The 23,457-nt window shown below is 30.4% G+C and overlaps 1 protein-coding gene across 2 annotated transcripts; it reads left to right on the forward strand.

Annotated features, from left to right (window-relative positions):
- Positions 1 to 949: 949 nt before the first annotated feature.
- LOC139481559 (ruvB-like 2) lies at positions 950 to 22,316 on the forward strand. 2 transcript variants are annotated; one of them, XR_011654635.1, is made up of 16 exons: positions 950 to 1,044; positions 2,894 to 2,948; positions 4,111 to 4,235; positions 4,491 to 4,563; positions 6,031 to 6,160; positions 6,801 to 6,867; positions 7,667 to 7,773; positions 8,067 to 8,160; positions 8,773 to 8,896; positions 15,515 to 15,609; positions 15,907 to 16,025; positions 16,723 to 16,842; positions 17,549 to 17,678; positions 20,376 to 20,490; positions 21,155 to 21,212; positions 22,165 to 22,316. XR_011654635.1 is itself a non-coding variant. In XM_071264977.1 (15 exons), the coding sequence occupies exons 1-15, from the start codon at positions 1,036 to 1,038 to the stop codon at positions 22,194 to 22,196; spliced, it is 1,395 nt and encodes a 464-aa protein (XP_071121078.1). In that variant the 5' UTR covers positions 950 to 1,035; the 3' UTR covers positions 22,197 to 22,316. The 2 variants fall into 2 exon arrangements, 1 of the variants encoding a protein (XP_071121078.1); XM_071264977.1 differs by lacking the exon at positions 21,155 to 21,212.
- Positions 22,317 to 23,457: the final 1,141 nt, after the last annotated feature.

Below are 23,457 nucleotides of genomic sequence, written 5' to 3' on the forward strand. Positions count from 1 at the left end.
TCATTTTAATTGTGTATCTATTATGTCTGATCAGAGATGAGAGGTTATGTCATACCTGTAGGAATTGGTAAAAACTGATGACCAAACATACATATCTGTTAACTAAAGATTTGTTAATGAATTTAGCTCCTAATCATAACCAAATTGCACTAGTTCTGTCTTTTGCAGGATTTTGAGATTTCATCACAATACAAACCAAAAGCCTTCCTATTCCAAAAATTTCCCAGTTCATTGAGGCATAAATATATATATATTAAAATCACTTGAAAGGTCAACAACAACAATTCAAGATAACAGGAAAATATTAAGAAAAAAAATAGGAAGTGTAAGAAATGCATGTCATTTCTTGTATATTTGTATTAATTTTGCCCCACTGATAAACATGAAAAAAATAATTCAGATTTAAAGAAAACTAAAAAATACTGATATATTAAAAAGAAAGGGGGGGGTGCTTAAAAAAATGTTCTATTCCCAAGTACCTTAGCAAAAACTTAAAACAGTGGGCTGACCTTTTCAGTCATTAGATCTGTTTTTAACACTTATTTGGCTGAACAATTACTGAGAATATAGTTTCTATTTTATTTATCATATTTTTTCTCAGTTTTTTTTAAAGTTAGCAAAAATTGCAACAATATAAGACAGAATTAAGCCTAGTCAATTTCTTGAAATGGTAATAAACTTTACTTTGCATCCTAAAAACCTTGTCATGAATTTGAACAACAACATGCAGGAACCTTTTTTTTTTCTTCAAGTCAATAAAATTTATTAATTTTAATTTTCAAAACAATTTTTAATTTTAAAAGAGAATCAATCATATTATATTTCAAACCACATGCACATGTTTCTGTAAAAATCGCTTAATACCTTTTTATAACAGATATAAAGTTAACAATAATTAGAGACATGTGCCTGTGGGAAACCATAGAGATTGTGACACTGTTTTGTGTTTCACGTTTTTACATGTCCGTTTCCAGAATATTCTTGTCGACTCAGAAGATTATTGTACTTAGATAGAGGGCGCTACAAACACCGGCAATGGCAGTCGTAAGTCGCATTTTCTTCTTTTTCGTGATAAATCAACTCCTTTAGACTGTAATCAAAACATGATTATTCAAAGAAAGCATTATGAAACTTCAAAGCTAGACTCCTAGACATATATTGACCTCTAAAGTTTATTTGGGTTCCCAATCTGTGAGGTGACGGCCCCCACGTGTTTGTTGTCAACAAAAACAAAAAGCGAAAAGTGAAAGAAAACAAATATAATTTGCACAAGTAGTTACCTGTTACTTGATGAGAGGCAATTTCGAAGATAACTTAAAACAAATGTCTTATAGGATATCTGTCATCCAAAATTGCGAACTAAATTTCAGATGAACTTTCCAACAAAATATAAAAAAATAAAAATTTTCAGAAATTTAAAAATGCATCAATTCCATTAGCTGCGGAACCGTAGCTCTTAGGTCCTTATACTATTTTTTGACTATTTGCAGACCATAGAGCTTATGATTATAAACAATACATTTTTGGGAAATAAGTGCGACCTGAACCTGGGTCGCAATTCCGAACATTTTGAAATAGGAAAAATCCGTAGCTCTATGGTCCACAAATAGTCAAAAAATAGCATAAGGACCGCAGCTGCAATTCCATCATTAGTAAAACTGTCTAATATTAATTATAGTACAAAAACAGTTCTGACGGTACACCTACACAAATAGTGTTAATGATTTAGTCTGAATATGTACCAGCATGAACAATACTCATAATCATGATAATCGCTATACATGTATATAGGTATCAAGTCCATTTGTCCTGATTACATGTTCGCCTTGAATTTGTTCTGCATGTTTTGATTAAAAAAATGTTATTTCACGGTTATTAAAGTTTAATAGGTTTACTCAGATAATTATTTGGTATAAATACTCAAAATTCATGAAAATACATGGAAAGATTTTAAAGTCAGTCTGCACCAAAAACTTTTTCAACTACTAGTCCGAAGACCAATATTCTGACATTTTTCTTATTGGACCAAACAAAGTTTTGCAAAAACTTACTAGTCCGAACCAAATTTTACTAGTCTGGGGCATCGGACTAGTGGCTAACCGTGCAGACTGTTAAAGTTACTGGCTTGTTTTAGAGCAATTTATTGTTTATGGTAATATTAATTCTCATTGATTGTTGTAATAATTACAATACTCATAAAAGTCTTTAATGGAAAAATAATAAAACAACATTTTGTTTTGATAAACTACAGTCAGCATGGAATGATTAAAAAAAACCAATCGTTTACGAATTGTAAAACATGAATAGGATTCATAAGTTCATTGATTTATTACGACTGATGACTAGACTAATTAGAATTGCAAAAATAGTTATGAATAAAATAAATCTGACATACTCTGTTCAAATAATGAACATTTTTTAATTACATGAATTAAACAACAATCCCCAAAAAATAAAAAAAATTAGGGCGAATGGACGCTGGGCGAACAGACCCAGATTCACACTATTCCTCATGATAGACCAGTTCTGGGATATGGTAGTTAGTTGAATCTGTCATATGACTTCCATCACCAAGTGATTAAGATGTAGGCATCATAATTTCAAACAAACGAAAAAGACACAGTACCTCTAAATTGAATAAATTCAAAATATAAAAAATGCTTTGTAAAAAAAATCTTAATTAGTTCCAACTTATTTTTAATAAACTTTAAACTTCTACTGATTCTGTAATCTGCATAGGGATAGATTGATAGATATTCAATTTAATAATAATAAATTGCCTCAAAAACCTTAAACATGTTAAAGAATCTCTTTTTTACTTTATTCTGAAAATTTGAATAACACAAGGCAAGATAAGAAGATATATGTGCATAATATGTTTTGTTTGTTACAGCCATCAGCAGAAACCGTTAAAGAAGTGAGAGAGGTGACAAGGATTGAAAGAATAGGTAAACTTTGTTAACACTTTCCTCTATGGAGATTTTAATTTTACATATAGATCATGCAGCAGTCAGCTTAATTTAGTTTTAACCCTTTCAACGCTATACACGGCATATGCCGCGATGACATACATCGTCCGCCACTGCTATTCGCAGCATATGCCGCGATGACAACGGATTTTTCATAAGGACTCTTAAACCATTCGGTTTTCATTCGGGTCCTCTCTAATTTTTCCTTGTATGAATCGAGGATATGCAAGGTCTCATTGATCTTGAAATCCCGGCAATTTTTATTGTAAAATCATGCAGTAGAAGGAAAATTGAAAGAAAATAAAAACAAATATTTTGACAAATGCAAATGGCAGAAATCGGAAACGAAGCTGTAAATATGGAAATATTTCAGCATTTCTATGGCGAAACTGATGACGAGGATTAGTTAAAAGGTTTCTTGTTATCTCAATGTGTTTATTACATTCAATTCATGTGGGAAATATGATTTGATCGATCATTACGAGACGTAGAAAAAGGGGGGAAAACGGAGGTTGACTGAAAATTTTGAGGACAGAGCCACTGATTTGTGCCATGATTACATAATACGTTGTGTATGGTGCAATACGCTACGGAATTGAGCAATTGGTGTCTTCTTTATTATATGGCAGATAAAAAAAAAATAGATGAAGACAAAAAGTAGTTTTTATTCAAAATTCAACACAAATGTAACAAATTACACCTTTTACCTGTTAATTACCTGAAAATGCAGGTAACCTGATAAAAATTTTACTGAAATAACTGCCTAGCATTACAGTTCATACTCTCCTGAGCATTTTTCATGCAATAACTTTTTCTGTATCTCTTACAATAAAAAAGATACAGCAGTCTGAAAAGGAATATACTGTTCTAATGAATGAACACAAAAAAAAATGCAGCAGCAGCAGCCATTTTTCTATTTTTTTGTGTAGCGTTGAAAGGGTTAAAAAGAATTAAAAGAATTTATATTGTTCAATTTTTCATTGAATAAATTATTTTTTTAACAAAATCAGAAAACATACCATAATAGTACTCATCAGCAGGACCATCCAGGTTTTGGTACTTGGTTATATAGGCCAACTTAGAATATTTGCATATGAAACACTTTTAAAACATGTAGACCTTTAAATTAAATAATTTCTAGGAGCACATTCACACATCAGAGGACTTGGTTTAGATGATGCACTTGAAGCCAGAAATGTTTCCCAGGGAATGGTTGGACAGGTGGATGCCAGAAGAGCTGCTGGTGTTATTTTAGAAATAATCAAGGTAATTTTAGAAAAAGCTTCAGAAGTGAAATAAAATTCTGTTTACATTAGTGTTCATGTGATGAACAGTGCATTATATATGGCTATGTAATTTGGTTTTGTAATCAATATACATCCGTCAAAAAGATTTCAGTTGCCAGCACCATTTCCTGTAATTCATAGTCAAGTGACTGTCATAACCATAGTGTTCTGTTTGTCTTCAAAAGAAAACATGTTAATAAAAATGCCACAATTAACTATAATTATATATTTGTAGGAAGGAAAAATTGCAGGACGTGCCATACTGATAGCAGGACATCCTGGTACAGGCAAGACAGCCATAGCTATGGGTTAGTATTATTAAATCACTAAAGAAGATTTTCAATGAGCATTTCTAAAAACTTTTTCATATAAACGTTAAGGAGATGTGAAATGATTGCCAATAAGACAATTGGTTCAAATGACTTGGATGTAAGCAATTAACAACAAGTTTGATTAAAAATACATGTTTTAGATTTCTACTTTTATGTTTTATCATGAACTATATTTCCAGCTTAAGACAACCACTGTTCATAGAAATAATGTAAGTCTGCTATATATCTTTATTCTCAATAAACCATCATTTTGACAAGGTATAGAGAAATATATATGTACAATATTTACAATATATACAATATTCAATAAATACAATTAATACAGGACATGATACAAAAATAATTGATAGGGGTTGCGTCACATTGGATAAAGCCAGGAGTTCACACAAGATTTATTTATAGTTTTAATAAATTTGCAGAGTTAAGGTATTTGGCTTTGTGTAGCTATACTTTTCTATTTTATTTTTCCTCTCCTGTTCAAACAATTGACATTGCTCATGTAGACATTTACTAGACATCTACAAACTTGAACCAAATATGCTAAAATGGGAAAGATTTAAGCCTGTCCATGTACATATTTACATGTTAATATTCACATTGTTTCATGTCCATGTACATATTTACATGTTAATATTCACATTGTTTCAGGTCCATGTACATATTTACATGTTAATATTCACATTGTTTCAGGTCCATGTACATATTTACATGTTAATATTCACATTGTTTCAGGTCCATGTACATATTTACATGTTAATATTCACATTGTTTCAGGTCCATGTACATATTTACATGTTAATATTCACATTGTTTCAGGTCCATGTACATTTTTACATGTTAATATTCACATTGTTTCAGGTCCATGTACATATTTACATGTTAATATTCACATTGTTTCAGTCCATGTACATATTTACATGTTAATATTCACATTGTTTCAGGTCCATGTACATTTTTACATGTTAATATTCACATTGTTTCAGGTCCATGTACATATTTACATGTTAATATTCACATTGTTTCAGTCCATGTACATATTTACATGTTAATATTCACATTGTTTCAGGTCCATGTACATATTTACATGTTAATATTCACATTGTTTCAGGTCCATGTACATATTTACATGTTAATATTCACATTGTTTCAGGTCCATGTACATATTTACATGTTAATATTCACATTGTTTCAGGTCCATGTACATATTTACATGTTAATATTCACATTGTTTCAGGTCCATGTACATATTTACATGTTAATATTCACATTGTTTCAGTCCATGTACATATTTACATGTTAATATTCACATTGTTTCAGGTCCATGTACATATTTACATGTTAATATTCACATTGTTTCAGGTCCATGTACATATTTACATGTTAATATTCACATTGTTTCAGGTCCATGTACATATTTACATGTTAATATTCACATTATTTCAGGAATGGCTCAGGCACTTGGCACAGATACTCCATTTACAAGTATTGCTGGTAGTGAAATATTCTCCCTTGAAATGAGTAAAACAGAAGCTCTTACACAGGCTTTCAGAAAGTCTATTGGAGTCAGAATCAAGTAAATATTATGTAGATAGAATATCCCTTAAATTGATTATTCTGAATTAGACATGCTCTCAACATATATACATTAATTTGAGTTAGGTTGTCAGTTTCTAGTATTACCCATGCAAATTATGAAATTTAGAAACAAAAATGAAAAGATCGCATTAAAAACCTTAGGAAAAAGAAAAAAACAAGGATGCTGTATGTTTTTCTTGTTGCAGCAAAAAATGAAATTAAGGAAAAGTAAATTCTTTTATAAATTTAAATTATTTGAGTTGTCTCCCCTGGAAGATCTTATTTAGAACCTAATAAAAATATCACACCTTTTTCAACTTTAAATACTCATAAAATTACAATTTATTTTACAATCAAAGATGGTGACCACCTTTTAGTTGCTGCATATATTTTTCCATAATAAAACAATCCTATGAGAAATTTTCAAATCGTTCTAAATAAAAAAACATAATTTTGTGAAAGCAATCTTACAGTAAGTAAATAAAAGAAAGGCTTTAATCATAACTTTTAAAAGTTTGAATGAAAAGTTTAGAATTAAGTGGAGATAATTTTAAAAGGGGGAAACATGAATTAGTATTCAGTTATTTAACAAGCAATTTTTAAACTGCTTATTAACCTATAGTGTGTGTTGTTTTCAGGGAAGAAACAGAAATAATTGAAGGAGAAGTTGTTGAAATACAAATAGACAGACCTGCTACAGGAACGGTTAGTATCTAAATATACTGTTCTGTTTGTAAAGCTGCATACAAATTCTGTTATTATTATGCCCCTGCCGTAGTGAAGGGGCATTAAGTTTTACCCTCGTCTGTTCGTCTGTACATACCTAAGTTGTTTCTGTTATCTAACTTGCATTTGCCTTAACCCAATGATATGAACCTTATAAGCAATGCATATTACAATAAAATACAGATGAAGTATGGATTTTGGTGGCATCACTTTTACTGTTCTAGAATTTTGCCTGTTTACAAATGGTAAAATTGCTGTTCTCCATCTTAAGTTCTCAAATAAATGTTACGAAACTTATAAACAATGCTTAATACCACAAAACTCAGATTAAGTTTAACTTTGGGTAGCATCACTTTTACTGTTCTAGAATTTTGCCTGATTACAAATGGCAGGTAAAATTGCTGTTCTCCATCTTAAGTTTACCTCAACCAGATGTTATGAAACTTATACACAATGCTTATTACCACAAAACTCAGATCAAATTTAACTTAGGGTAGCATCACTTTTATTGTTCTTCAGTTATGCCTCTATATATCTGTATATGATATGGAAGTGTGGACATCACAATAACACAATTATACCATACATTTCCAAATGAAACATGTTCAGGAGATCATTAGGTGAAGTACACAACATTGTTTAAATATCTCTGTTCATAGAACTCCATGGATCGATTTGAATTCAATAATTATGATAATTCAAGTTGAAAATATAGCAAGGTTCATGTTGTTGAGATAGATTCTTTTTCTTTCAAAATGATGTTTATTTTTCTTTTTAGGGAGCAAAAGTTGGAAAGTTAACTTTGAAAACAACAGAAATGGAAACAATATATGATCTTGGACAGAAAATGATTGAATCTCTCACAAAAGAAAAAGTGTCAGCTGGGTAAGTATTATTGATTATTTTGAATGATTGTTCTACAAAATGTATAGGAATCTCATCAACTGCATGTAATTGTCACAAAACAAAATTATGCACATAAGAATATAAAAAAACATGATCAACATTTTTGTATTTGTTAACATTGGAATTAGATTATGAGGTTAAATTACCGATGAGATAACTATTGGTCAGAAACCAAATGAAATGGTGTGGATGTAAGAAACTGTTACTGTAACTTCTTGAAGATATTTTTCTTTTTTTTTATATTGAAGAACAATTCTGTCTTATTTTTTTAGGGACATCATAACAATAGATAAAGCTTCAGGAAAAATTACAAAACTTGGACGTTCATTTACGAGAGCCAGAGATTATGATGCTATGGGAGCACAGGTTGGTATACAGTTTGAAATTTACTTTTCTAGATGGGGTAGTAACAAGGAGGATGATTGACATTTATTATTTATCAGCATAAAGAATCCCAATATTTTATGTCAATACAACAGTATAAGTTATAAAAATAATATGCTTTGCATAATAATCTAGGGCTGTGAATGATTTCGTGTTGGCAAGGAAATGACAAGGTTTACTGGACTGGAAATGTTAAAAAAAAAAAAAAGGCTTCAAATTATAGGAGTAAATACTGGTAAAAATGATCAACAAATTTTCAGAACTGAAGAAAATTTGATATTTTTTGGACATGACAAACTAGTTAGAGAAATCATAGTTTTAAGAAACCGTTCATCTATGAAATTTTGTTTGTCTGAATTAGCACCTAAAAAAAGGAAAATATATTGTAAGGATTTAGAAAAAAAAAGATAAAAGTAAAACAATCAAACCATCAGTTTTATTTTTCATTCACATTAAGTGAACACTTATAAGCTGTATACTTGTTCATAATTTTTGCTTTTGGTTTGATTATTCCATTTGCATCATATTACATAAATCTTTCCAATTTTTATGATACTACTTATTTGAAAGTGCAAATTTTGTAATTTTTTACAGACAAAGTTTGTACAGTGTCCTGAGGGTGAATTACAGAAGAGGAAAGAGGTTGTTCATACAGTAACTTTACATGAAATAGATGTCATCAACAGTCGAACACAGGGATTCTTGGCATTATTTTCAGGTAAAATTTGACAAAGCTTGAACAGCAAATAATGACTTATTTTTTTAACCAGACAGATTTGGTATTGATTTTACAGTCACACTAAAATTGATCAAAATGTTTTGTTCTGACTCATGGTTTTATACCCTGTCCAATATACATGTATATCTTCTTTTGACCAAAAAAAATCAATTATTAGCAGAAACTGCTCATTTCAATAAGAAATTAACATGCTATATTTGTAAGTCATTTGACCTAAGACTATCAAAAAAAACTTGATAAAAAAATCCCAGTGGGTCTTAGTAATTTCAAAATTAAAAAACACACACATTTTACTGGGTCCTTGAATTACATAAGGCTTAAATTAAAATATTGTTTGTTTGCCCTTTACCGACCGACCCTATCAATTCGTTCCGCCTGAAAATCTTTTATTTGTATTTACCAGCAAGATTTTATTTTATTTTATTTTTTCGTTCCTACCAAAAATCTTATATTTGTATTTCCCGCTCAAAACTTTTTTACCGGAATCCTCGGGTTTTACCTTTACGTATAAGGTCCAGTCCGTTTGGTATCACCTGAGCGTTTGACATGAACACTTGCATTTGAAGTTTCAAAGCATTTGTTTGAAATCGATGTTGAACGCTTTCTGAAATCATGATATGAAGTACGTTACTCTGTACCTTTAAACTTAAAGAGCAGGGTTCATTTACAAAAAAGTTCGTTTGATACAAAAGTATTAACGTGTGTACAAACTAATTTGTAAACGGACGTTGTATTCTATGTAGGGACGGCCTTTTGAGATCCGCATATCTGAATGATTATGTTAACGATGCCGCTAAATTATTTATATCTGACATGAACCAAAAGTGACAAAACCCTGTTAAGTGGAGAATATCTGGCAGTAAAATCGCCAAGTTTCCCATACAGATCATTTATAAATGTGATGCAAAATACGTGACAATTGAGTTTTAAGTCTTATAGCATTTTTATTGGAAAAAAGGCACACACGAAATTTGTAACACTCTAGGGACTTTTTCTACTAGTAATATATGTCTGCCCGGACATTATCTTACCAGTACAAAAATAAAATTAACGGTACCAATTTTCTTGCACCAGATGCGCATTTCGACAATACATGTCTCTTCAGTGATGCTCGTGGCCAAAATATTTGAAATCCAAAGCTTATATAAAAGATGAAGAGCTATAATACAAAAGGTCCAAAAAGTATAGCCAAATCCGTGAAAGGAATCAGAGCTTTGCATGAGGGAGATACATTCCTTAATTTATAATAATTTCTAATATTTTGTAACAGCAAATTTTACTGTGCTTATCCAGTGACCTTTGGGGTATCACAATAGCAATGGCTCAAACAGTTTACCAAATTGCAGTTAGATTTCTTCTCCAACTAACTGATCAACTGGTAAAATATTTTAGCAGATTGCTCAAGTGAAATGTTGTTAGTATGAAGTGAGTGCTGTGAAATCAAAAGTAATACTTACCATCCAGATCCAGTTAGTTGATATCTTTGTCATTTGTTTCAAACACAAAAATGACTTACTATAGTATGAGTCACTGAATAAGAAGGTCTAATTTTGACATGGAAACTTCTATCATAAATAGATTTTATAAATAAATAGTTGAAAACATTGTTTTGTAAGTCTATAATTTATAGCTCCGTTTTCCAACAACAAGTTAGTGCATAATTGTAATTTGGATTTTTTTTTCTAAAGCAATTACTTATCTGCTACCATTAAAGGGAAATAATTTACATTACTGAAAATCAACAAAATGTTGTCACAACTTTTGTCTGACAAATATCAACTTTCCTCATTTAATTTGTTTGTAACATTACTTTTATGATTATTAAACTTTTATCCTCTGTTTTGAAAAGAAACAATGAAATTTATTTTTAAGATGATTAAAATTTTGAAAAAAATTGTAGGCAAAATCAGAAGCCAGGTATCATTGATTAATTTTTTAGTGTACAATAACTCGATAAAAATTATTTCCCTTTAATGCCAGCAGATCAGTAATTTGTATAGAAAATATTATACGAATCATAATTACACAATAACTTTGTCTTAGAAGACAAAGCTATAAAATATACATCTACAAAACAATGGTTTGAACTATTTATTTAATATGAGGAAGGCGCTACCTTAAATGCCAGCTTTATACTAAGACAATGTCCTATGCTTTGATTAGTTGTTGGCTGTTTAACGTCCAGTGGCAAATATTTCATGCATGTTCAGAACAAATGTCCTAGGTTACATGTCTAAAATGAAATTATAAGTTCAGATAGAAAATGTTTAGGGAACGAACATTGAACTTGAAAAGGCATGAGGGGTTATGGTATTTTTCCTGAAAAAATATTCTGGTTCATAAATTGATGAATAAAAAATCTGTTCAAGCATAGGACAAAAAAAATGTTTTTAATCCAGATCTTCACCAAAAATGATTTTATCTTTCAGATATATATGCAAATTAAATTTAACTTTTATATATATCTTAAAACATAAAAACTTCCCAAACTTCCCAAACCGCACATGTAAGTCTGTACACAGTAGTTTTTTAGGTGATAATAAAGGCCGTATAATAATTAGGCCGTATTTGCCAATTTGTTATGATAAACATTAATACTAGTGTTAAATTTTGACCAAATAATTTTAGTTGAAGGGCTTCGTTAAAAAAAATCTGACTCAAATAAAATACAATTGTGTTTCTGATCATCTTCAGTTTGTGAGTTGTATATGTTCTACATCAACTTCTTGTACTAATTCAGAGTCAGCTTTATGTCTTTTTTTGCAAATATTTTTTGTATAACATGCACATGATGTAGCTTACTTTTCAAGTTTTTATATGACAGCAAAATAAAATTGAGAATGGAAATCGGAAATATAAGCATGTAAAAAATTTGCTGAATGATGTCATAGTTGTTTTCAAGTAGACACATTGGTTTCAAGACAATAACTTGAGTATAAGTGAATGGATCTCTATGAAATTTTACTAGAAGATTCAATACACAAAAGGAAGATTATAATTGATTTTGGGGTTATAGTACATCATTATTGGGGGTGGTTTTTTTTCTTCAAAATTTTGAGTTTTTCTTCCAAAAATTACCTTATTTACATTAATTATACTCATCTAGTATATATAGATTCAACAAATACTGATTTGGCAGGAGATGCACTCAAAATAGGGTGTTTTAAATATTTTATCTGTAGTTTTTCCTATGATTTGTACTTCTTGATAATCATGATAATGTTGATGTGAGTATCATGATAAAGAAAATATATTTGGTAACTGTAAGTATATATTCACAATTGACATGCACCGGAGCAGGAAAAGGATCTTCTGTCCCTTTATTTCCAAAAATGCACATGATTTTTTTCCACAGAAACACAAGTTATTTGGTAAATAAAACATGTGTCAATGTTTGAAACTTTCAGCAATAAAAATTCAGTATAGCTTGTTTGAATGTTTCACTGATTGTATGAAAATTTTAACAGCAATGTACAAAACACTTGATAAAATTGCATTATCTGCAGAATTGTTGATAACTTTCCTCACAATAAATTCACAAGGACATAGAACTAACACATTGCCCATGCTATTCTGATCTGAGTTTTATACATACATATACTGGCATGGCTGTGCTGTTTCAAGTTGTCTTCTTTTTCTGTTTCCTAAGAAGTATTTGTTTAACCTGTTCAGTCACTATAAAGTGTTACAATTCTTATTTAGACGCAACACATAAATAGTGACCAAAAAGGTACTGCTTTCACATGAGAGGAGCTAGAAAAAAAATTAAATGTTCACATTTTCAATAGTTTGTAGGACTTACTATCATATGAAATTAAGGAGATATGTACATGTAGTTCGAGACTTCTGCTGAATAGAAATATGTGGGTCTACCTGATTCCTGTTTTCAAATTAGTCCATATTGAAGGATCCGAAAGTAAAATATGTTTGATTTCAACTGACATAAAAAAAAAATGGTGTTATTTATATGCTCAATATACATCTGCGGTCGTATCAGGCTGTGCATGGCAAAGCATTTTATTGCCTTTAGGTTTGTACTTTTTTTTTTTGGTCATGAAAATAAATTTTTAAGTCTGTTGTGAAGTTGCTAACATGAGAATACTCTAATTTTACCTAAATTGTTAGTTTTTTTTACCCAACTTTTTTATGTACCAGACAAAAGTTTATTCTGTGCTTATTTTGTAGACTTCCCTTGTTTACAATAGAGTTACACCAATTTAATTTTGAGTCCATGTAGAGTCATTGAAAAATGAGTTTGAAATTACATCCAAACAATCCATGATCCTGTAATGAGACCAGTACCCAAATTCCATACATCATTACATGTATGGTTAATTTCAAATCCTTTAAACTGGGATATAAACAGAGATTTTGTTTTATTTCATGCTGTAACTATTATTTTTGGAAGAAAAGGATATTCATGGTAACACATCTAATTTGCTCATTTTATTGAAACCCAATTGAACCTTTCCATAGATTCACCTGATAGTGACCTGTCCATTTAAACTTTTTGCAGTTCTATTGTCCCATTGAACAAATACAACAGGTATTGTTCTCTGTATAGTTTATAGTCACTCAGACCTTTAAATTTCTTCTAAGAGAAATCTATCACTCATTAATTAATCTACCAGAGTAAAAAGAAGATAATAAGATAATTGCACATGCAGGTATTTTTTGTTGAAAAGGTGCAATTTGGTTACTGAGTACAATTTTGGTACTGTGATGTTATATCATAAGTGTGTATTGCTAAATAGGTTGAAATGTGAACCTGATAGTGATATAGTGTTAAAGTACTTGGTAGAGTAAAAATGTTTTGATCAGGGATAAACTGATGCATAAAATATGCAGGTGACTGCTGCAGCTTGAATTTTAAAGGATGTAGCCCACATTCTTCCAAGTAACATGCCCTGTATATACCTATCATGGACAGTGGTTTATTCTCATGGGTTATCATATTAATAACTCCATCTTCCCATAAAATCCAATTTTGGACAATATTGAAGCATACAACATATACAGTAGTCAGTTCTAAATGTACTACTCAGACTCAAGTCTCCCTTTATGATTAAACTTAGAGAGAGAAAACAAAACAGTTTCCATTTCCTGGGACTGTATAAGGTGTGACATAATCAATGAAAAGATGTCTTGAGAGTTTGCCATTTAGGAAGTACAGAATTAGAAGATTGTGAATTATTTGAATGTTTTAACTTTTGTTAAGTTTTGAATTAGTCTGTGGGCTACCATAGGATCCAGAGGGAGACCCTTTTCTTGGGAAAAAAATGATGATTATATAGGGAATAACTGAAGCATGACTGGAGTGCACCGTCACCCTCCCCCCCTTTTATGAAAAATGCTGGATTCGCCATTGACTACATGAATAACCGTGATCACATTCAACTGTATAATTATCACTGTTCCTTGGTGTGGGGAATAATGATATGTGGAAGATGAACATAAGGAGTCATGGTCAACCAGTGCACCGGAGTTTGCCCGGCATGGCCAATTTGTAAAAAAAAAATGCGAAATGTATTGCTTGTAGAATTTTTTTCTTTGTTCCCATGGCTGGACGGAACTTTTACGCTAAATATGTTATCGTTAATTATGATTTTGTGACTTTTGAATGAAGTACCTGTGATTATTTAGGACATTTGCTTTGACCTCACTGATAATGGAATGTTGAAGCAGACGAAACATGGCGTCAGATGTTGTTGCCATAACTTCGGTAATTTCCGTGGTACAATAAAATTCAAATAAGCTACACAAGTAGCCAACATTTCTGAATTCTTGTTTTTGAAAACAAATAAAAATTCATGTCGTATTTAACATAGAAATTATTCCGATCTGTCCCGTTTTTTCCAGATCGCGTTAAAACGTTAACTTCGGCCGCCATTAAAAAAAATAATCGTACGAGATTTAGCGAGAGTGACGAAACTTTTCAGATGGGTCGTCTAGAAAGAGTTATCGTTCTTTGTCCCAAAACGATGCTTCTACCATAAGTGCCAGCATAGCTGGCATATAAAATCTATTTATGATAGAAGTTTCGATGTCAAAATTAGACCTTCTTATTCAGTGACTCATACTATAGTAAGTCATTTTTGTGTTTGAAACAAATGACAAAGATATCAACTAACTGGATCTGGATGGTAAGTATTACTTTTGATTTCACAGCACTCACTTCACACTAACAACATTTCACTTGAGCAATCTGCCAAAACATTTTACCAGTTGATCAGTTAGTTGGAGAAGAAATCTAACTGCAATTTGGTAAACTGTTTTGGCCATTGCTATTGTGATACCCCAAAGGTCACTGGATAAGCACTGTAATAACACAAAAAATCTGTATGTTCATGCCAGTACCGAAGTACAAAGTTATCTCTTATATATTTTTTTTTTCAAAACTAATAGTCCCAGCGGAAAACTTATTTGCAATATTTACCTACCCTGTTTCAAAACATAGGGTCGGAAAAGGGCAAACAAACAATATTTTAATTTAGGCCTAAGTGCACACTGACACAATTTCTAATTTCAAAATAATTTTTATTCAAAATTAATTACTTTTAAGAAGTGTAGAACTCATCATATTTTATGTATTTACAGGTGACACTGGTGAAATTAAAAGTGAAGTTAGAGAACAAATCAATTCAAAAGTGGCAGAATGGCGGGAAGAGGGCAAAGCAGAGATTGTACCTGGTGTAGGTTTAATTATGCCTCTTTTATTTACCCTATGAAATGATATAAGTGGATGGTTTCCAAAGAAAAGCAAACTTTGAAAAAAATCAATAGAATTTGGTGGTAGAAAAACATAACTTATACATCCATAATTGATGTTGTTACTGTATTAAAAAATGAAACTTAATATTAAAATTTGAACAAAAGTTTTGGATGACATATTTTTTTGATGTTCTGTTGAATGTATTTGACTGCAATTATTTCCAACAAGAACATGAAGCGAAGAGATCTTGACAAAAAATACATGTTTCTATTTTCAGGTGTTATTTATTGATGAAGTGCATATGTTAGATATTGAGTGTTTTTCGTTCCTGAATAGAGCATTAGAAAGTGATATGTCACCAATTTTAATTATGGCTACAAACAGAGGAATTACACGGTGAGTAGTGATTTTAAAGATATCTCCAAAGTATTCTTCTCAAAAAAATAAGGAATAATGTTATTTTCTGTCATTTTGATTGAGGAAAAATGAAGATTTCAAAACTTTAAAAAAAAAATATGCCAGATATAATGTGAAAAACAGTGAAAGTTACTTGCAGACTTCATATCATTGCACAGACACATTAACTTATTTTATACACTAAAATTAATTTTCTCCTTTTGATCTAGAGGTCAAAGGTTAAGGTCATATAAAGTGTATGATTATATGCCAAACACTCTTATCGTAATACACCTTAAAGCTAGTATATGTCTATGTCAGAAAGTAAAGTTTTAGACTAGACAAGTTTGTAAGAGAACCAGAAAAAGATGTTGAGTTGATCAAATCTCCTTTTTTTTCACAAGCAGTGTAAGAACAGAACTAAATCTACTGTGGATTTACTTGTTGTCATGGATACCTATATAGCTATTTTCGTGGATTAAGGCAAACTTACATTTTCATGGATATTCTAATTTCATGGTTTTGCCGATGTTTGAAACAAGCCTATAGGGAATTTGTCATTCTTAAAACATTTAATTTTATGGTTGATCTATACCCACGAAAATTGGTATCTAACGAATAATAATGAATCTGACAGTATATTGTATTGCATCTTCTTATTGTTATGTTAAGAAAGAAATAATTTATTTATTTTCAGAATACGTGGTACTCAATACCAAAGTCCTCATGGTATACCTATAGATCTGTTAGATAGATTGTTGATTATATCAACCACACCATACAGTGAAAAAGAAATAAAACAGATATTAAATATTAGGTAAGGATTGTTGTCAATTTAATGTCTCACACTTTACAGTGGAAAGTATTAACGCAAGATATTGGGTTAGAATTATCAGTTTTTCCTCCTATTCTATACAGTGGAAAGATATAAAACATGTAGTGTAAATTCAGTAATCAATGTGAATATTCATTTTAAATTAAATTGCAATTTTGAGAAAAATCCTTTTTTATTCATATAACAAATTTCAAAATGCGAGTTTTATTTATTGCAATTATAACCCTGTTGCATTTTTCACAATAATAAACATTGCAATAATTTCTGAATTCACAGTAATAGGTAAATTTATTGGTTTTAGTTATTGCGATTATATCCCTGTTGCATTTTTCACAATAATAAACATTGCAATAATTTCTGAATTCACATCAATAGGTAAACTTATTGATATTGTATTTACAAAACCTTTCATGATTTGTATTATTGTACTTTAAATTTTTCATAATATAAGCTGAAACAGGAAAAATAATGCCAAAATTAACTTTGACAGCACTTTTTAAAATAAAGTGTTCATTATTGCTATGGATGTAAACATTGAAGGAAGCCAAGTATATAATATCAGAAATTCATCTGAATAAATGCATAAATTATATATCGTAACAAATGCAGGACAAAATGGTCAAATAGTTTCTATGGGTTGGTTCCATAGGTTTAATGGTACAGCCTATATTTTAAACATTTGTTGTAGATGTGAAGAAGAAGACGTTGAAATGACAGATGATGCTTTGACGGTATTAACCAGGATCGGAATGGAAACATCATTACGATATTCAATACAGTTAATTACAGCTGCAAATCTAGTATCACGGAAGAGAAAAGTAGGTTATTTTCTTCTATTGTTATCATTATGTGGAACTATAACTTATGAACAACCAATTTATTTTAAAAATCGAAGGTTTGAAGTAAATATTTTTTTATACATTTTTATACGACCGCAAAATTTGAAAAAATTTTCGTCGTATATTGCTATCACGTTGGCGTCGTCGTCGTCCGAATACTTTTAGTTTTCGCACTCTAACTTTAGTAGAAGTGAATAGAAATCTATGCAATTTTAACACAAGGTTTATGACCAGAAAAGGAAGGTTGGGATTGATTTTGGGAGTTTTGGTCCCAATATTTTAGGAATAAGGGGCCAAAAAGGGCCCAAATAAGCATTTTCTTGGTTTTCGCACTATAACTTTAGTTTAAGTTAATAGAAATCTATGAAATTTTGACACAATGTTTATGACCACAAAAGAAAGGTTGGGATTGATTTTGAAAGTTTTGGTTCCAACAGTTTAGGAATTAGGGGCCAAAAAAGGGCCCAAATAAGCATTATTCTTGGTTTTCGCACAATAACTTTAGTTTAAGTAAATAGAAATCAATGAAATTTAAACACAATGTTTATTACCACAAAAGGAAGGTTGGTATTGATTTTGGGAGTTTAGGTCCCAACAGTTTAGGAATTAGGGGCCAAAAAGGGACCCAAATAAGCATTTTTCTTGGTTTTCGCACCATAACTTTAGTGTAAGTAAATAGAAATCTATGAAATTTAAACACAAGGTTTATGACCATAAAAGGAAGGTTGGTATTGATTTGGGGAGTTTTGGTCCCAACAGTTTAGGAATAAAGGGCCCAAAGGGTCCAAAATTAAACTTTGTTTGATTTCATCAAAAATTGAATAATTGGGGTTCTTTGATATGCCGAATCTAACTATGTATGTAGATTCTTAATTTTTGGTCCCGTTTTCAAATTGGTCTACATTAAGGTCCAAAGGGTCCAAAATTAAACTTAGTTTGATTTTAACAAAAATTGAATCCTTGGGGTTCTTTGATATGCTGAATTTAAAAATGTACTTAGATTTTTAATTATTGGCCTAGTTTTCAAGTTGGTCCAAATGGGGGTCCAAAATTAAACTTTGTTTGATTTCATCAAAAATTGAATAAATGGGTTCTTTGATATGCCAAATCTAACTGTGTATGTAGATTCTTAATTTTTGGTCCAGTTTTCAAATTGGTCTACATTAAGGTCCAAAGGGTCCAAAATTAAACTAAGTTTGATTTTAACAAAAATTAAATTCTTTGGCTTATTTGATATGCTTTATCTAAATATGTACTTTGATTTTTGATTATGGGCCCAGTTTTCAAGTTAGTCCAAATCAGGATTCCATATCAAGTATTGTGCAATAGCAAGAAATTTTCAATTGCACAGTATTGCACAATAGCAAGAAATATCTAATTGCACAATATTGTGCAATAGCAATTAATTTTCAATTGGAGTTATCTTTCTTTGTATAGAATAGTAGTTGATAATATATGTTGGAAATTTGCCAGACATGACTATGATGTCATTTTCTATTTTTATTTGCAAATAACTTTATGTAAATAACTTCATTGGAAATTTGCCAATATAAAATGTTGCTGATGAAGCTTTTTTTCCTTATCTTATCTAAAATGTTTTTAGATAATGTATGTTGGACATTTGCCAGACATGACTATGATGTCATTTTCTATTTTTATTTGCCAATAACTTTATGTAAATAACTTCATTGGAAATTTGCCAATATAAAATGTTGCTGATGAAGTTTTTTTTTTATTGTTTTATACAATAAACAATGTATATTCACTTTTACTACCAACCAATCTTTACCATTCAGTGATAACAATCACTTTATTTTACATTTTAATATTTTATGATGTATTTAAAAGAGTAGTTATTGTTGCAAACTCCATTAGAAATTTGAATTGATATCAGTTTAGGAAAAAGGGAAACGGGGATGTGAAAAAAAGGGGGGGGGTTTAAATTTTTCTCATTTCAGATTTCATAAATAAAAAGAAAATTTCTTCAAACATTTTTTTGAGAGGATTAATATTCAACAGCATAGTGAATTGCTCAAAGGCAAAAAAACTTTTAAGTTCATTAGACCACATTCATTCTGTGTCAGAAACCTATGCTGTGTCAACTATTTAATTTTAGATATAAAAAGTTTGAAGAAGAAATCTTTAATTGATTTGTAAAATCTTGACATTTGTTTTGTGTAAAAAAAAACCATGTAATGTCAAAAATTTGATCACAATCCAAATTCAGAGCTGTATCATGCTTGAATGTTTTGTCCATACTTGCCACAACTGTTCAGGGTTAGACCTCTGCGGTCGTATAAAGCTGCGCCCTGCGGAGCACCTGGTTCCTTTTTTTGAGGAAAACAAAAGAACTCAACTCCATATAAAAAAACTTTAAATTAAAAAAATAAACAAAATCTAAAAGCACTTTTGTCATTTCTTTTAGTGAATAAAGATGATTTTATTCAATGTTGCCTGATTCTACACATGGATATGAATATGCATTATCAGACTTTTCTTCAACATTTCTGAATGAAGTTTAAAACTAGATACATTTTAAGGTACCATACTTATTTGAACACACACAAAATAGAAACAAATGTTAATGGATGTTGTAATGTTCATTTTTATTATGTTTTCGCAATTTGTTTGTAATAATAATAATATGGATGTTAACAGAAAGACTTTATGTTATAGGGTACAGAGGTAGAGGTTGATGATATAAAGAGAGTATATTCATTGTTTTTGGACGAGTCCAGATCAACACAGTTCTTAAAGGAATATCAACAAGCATTTATGTTTAATGAAGTTGGTATGTATAAGACAGCAGTAGAAATGGAGTCAAATTTAAAAAAAAAATAATTTCATTTTATCTGTTTTGTTAAATTCAGTATCGATCAATTTTGTATCATTTTGTTTATGTCAGATTTTTGTGTACTATAAATTCTGAAAGTTTTGAGATGTTTATAATATTGCAAAAATTAAAACTGGATATTTCAGTAAAATTCAAACTTACATTTTAATTTTTGATTGTATTATTTCATGTATTTGGATACTGATTTTCTGGTGTATCAAATTGATTCTGAAGCATGCAAAATTAAAAAAAATGTTAATGTGTAATGACAAACATTTATTTTGACAAAGACTAGATGACAATTCATAGAATTTTGTATTTTTGTGGGTTTTTTTAAAACAAGAATGATTACTAAATTGAATATTTTGTTTATTTTGAATAAGAAAAGAATGGTTTTATTTAATGTAAGCTTATCTAATGACAAAAAAAAAACAACAGCTCAGCTAAGTCCTAAAAGAGTATGTAGGCACTGATGTAACACTACAAAGGAAGTCCCAGGTTTAGAAGGCAGATACAATTTTATAGAAAAACTTCATCAGGAATATTGCTTGACAAACTTTAAAAAAGCCACAATTGCTAAATACATATGTAAATTCCAACTGTTTATTATTTTCAATTTTAGATTGAGAAGACTATCTATTTTTTAAGTTAAATCATGATGTTTGTTTTGTACATATTATGTAGGTATTAGAATAATTAATTCCATGTGTGTGTAATTTGTGACATACATGCAAAATGTCAAACATCAACGGTTTATTTACCTACTGACTCTTATTTTTTCAACCAAGCACCCAGCCCTTTTCAAAATCTAGCTAGAACACTTCCAACCTAACCTTTGAAGTTAGATGGAGAATTTTAACAAATTTCTTTCAATGCTTGGAAAGGAGCTTTCAACAAGTCTACCAGTTGGAATAAAATGTTTACAGAGAAATTGATAACTATTTACAGAGAAACTGTTTAACGTAATGTAATAGTTTTACCTCTATAGATATGCTGCATTTTATGATCAAGTAAGATTGGCTGGTTCAAAGCCTCAATAGTGCTTTGATTGCTATTTGTGTTCATTATTTCCATGTTTACACTATTTTGTAAAAATTTCTACTTGGGGCTATATTTTGTGTATTAAAACTTTATAAATTGTTAAGAGGATGAAGAGATTTAAAAAAAAAAAAAAGAAGAAGAAATGTAGATTTTGAAACATAGAATGAAGATTTATAGTAAACTAAAAGAAGGAGAATTGATGTATTATGTGAATGAGATGGTAACAACATGTTACTAATAACCATATGACATTAAGAGATCAACAGTCATCAAAAATACACAGGTTCTTTTAATACAATATATTATATCTTTTAAGATGAAAATTGCCTCCAGTTAAAATAAAGTAGTGATTTAGAGCACTAAATTTTCCTAAAAACCAAGATAAGCCATGAGACGACTTTTGTTCAGACCCTTACTTGGGAAAGACACAATACTATAACACAGAAGCTGACTCATCTCGACTCATATTGTGAAATTTCATTTCATTAGTAATTCAGTCAGCAGCTGTCCAATCCATCCATAATGAATTAAAGAAATATTTCAGGTTGATAATGAATTTTTAATTCACTAATATATACCATTGTTTTGTAGGTACCCCAGGTGATACAATGGACACTAGCTGAAGATCAAAGTTCTTATGAAACATTTTATGCTGCTGTTAAAAGACCAATCATCACATTCGTTACATAGCCGTGTGTTGTTCATTATCAATAAAACCATCTTTTTTGTTACAATATTTTCAATGAAGACTTTATTATCAATAAACCATCTTTTTTGTTACAACATTTTCATTGAATGAGGTTCATTATTAACCATTTCTAGCATTCCCAGCCCAGAGACCAAGGTGAGCTATTGCCATCACTTGGCATTTTCTGTCTTCGTCATAAACTTTTTCAAAGATCATCTACTTTGAAATGACTGATTCAGTTTCAAAAAACTTTGTATCTAATATCAAATGTTTTTTTAATTATTCTGGTCAGTCAACAAACATGGTCACCCTGGCTAAGAATAAAACATCTAGGGGAAATGCATTTTTTTTGTCTTGCATCTACCAATGAGTCTCAAAAACCTAATTCGTCAATTGAGCCCTTGTATGGACTTTTTCCCCTTGAAAGATAGTTGTTACCAAATTTTTTGTTTTTCGCAGAAACTATGATAGTAACTTCAAACTGCAAAAAATGTTCAACAATGCATGCAAGTCCACATGACCAAAAGTAGTCAATTGATTCCCTATAGGAGAGATTGCCCTTGGTGTGGTTTTTACCACATTTTAGGTTGTTTTTTTTTACAGAAATATGATCAATCGTATCTTTAAAATATTTAAAGAGGAATTGTTGTTAATAGATGATATTTTACCATATTTTGTTTTAGAATTCATGTTTTCAACTGATAAAGTTCCCAATGTAAGTACTTACCGGTACTATGAAAAGAAGAAATATGATTTTATTTTTGTGAAGTACAGCTCCATTATTTGTCATAGACTCAATTTTGCTAATCCTAAACAAATTTCAGTCATTTATGAATGTGATGCTTTGTTGTTTGATGTTCTTGATTGTGTAGTGGTTCATATCTGTTATTATTTTGTTCATTTTTATGCCCCATTTATGGGCGTTATGTTTTCTGGTCTGTGCGTTTGTTTCGTCTGTTCGTTCATCTGTACGTTCGTCTGTCCCGCTTCAGGTTAAAGTTTTTGGTCGAGGTAGTTTTTGATGAAGTTGAAGTCCAATCAACTTGCAACTTAGTACACATGTTCCCTATCATATGATCCTTTTAATTTGTATGCCAAATTAGAGATTTCCCCATTTTCACGTTCCACTGAACATAGAAAATGATTGTGCGGATGGGGCATCCGTGTACTAAGGACACATTCTTGTTTTTAAAGAT

Source organism: Mytilus edulis, chromosome 7 (assembly GCF_963676685.1).
Source record: "Mytilus edulis chromosome 7, xbMytEdul2.2, whole genome shotgun sequence".
NCBI classification, from domain to species: Eukaryota; Metazoa; Mollusca; class Bivalvia; order Mytilida; family Mytilidae; genus Mytilus; species Mytilus edulis.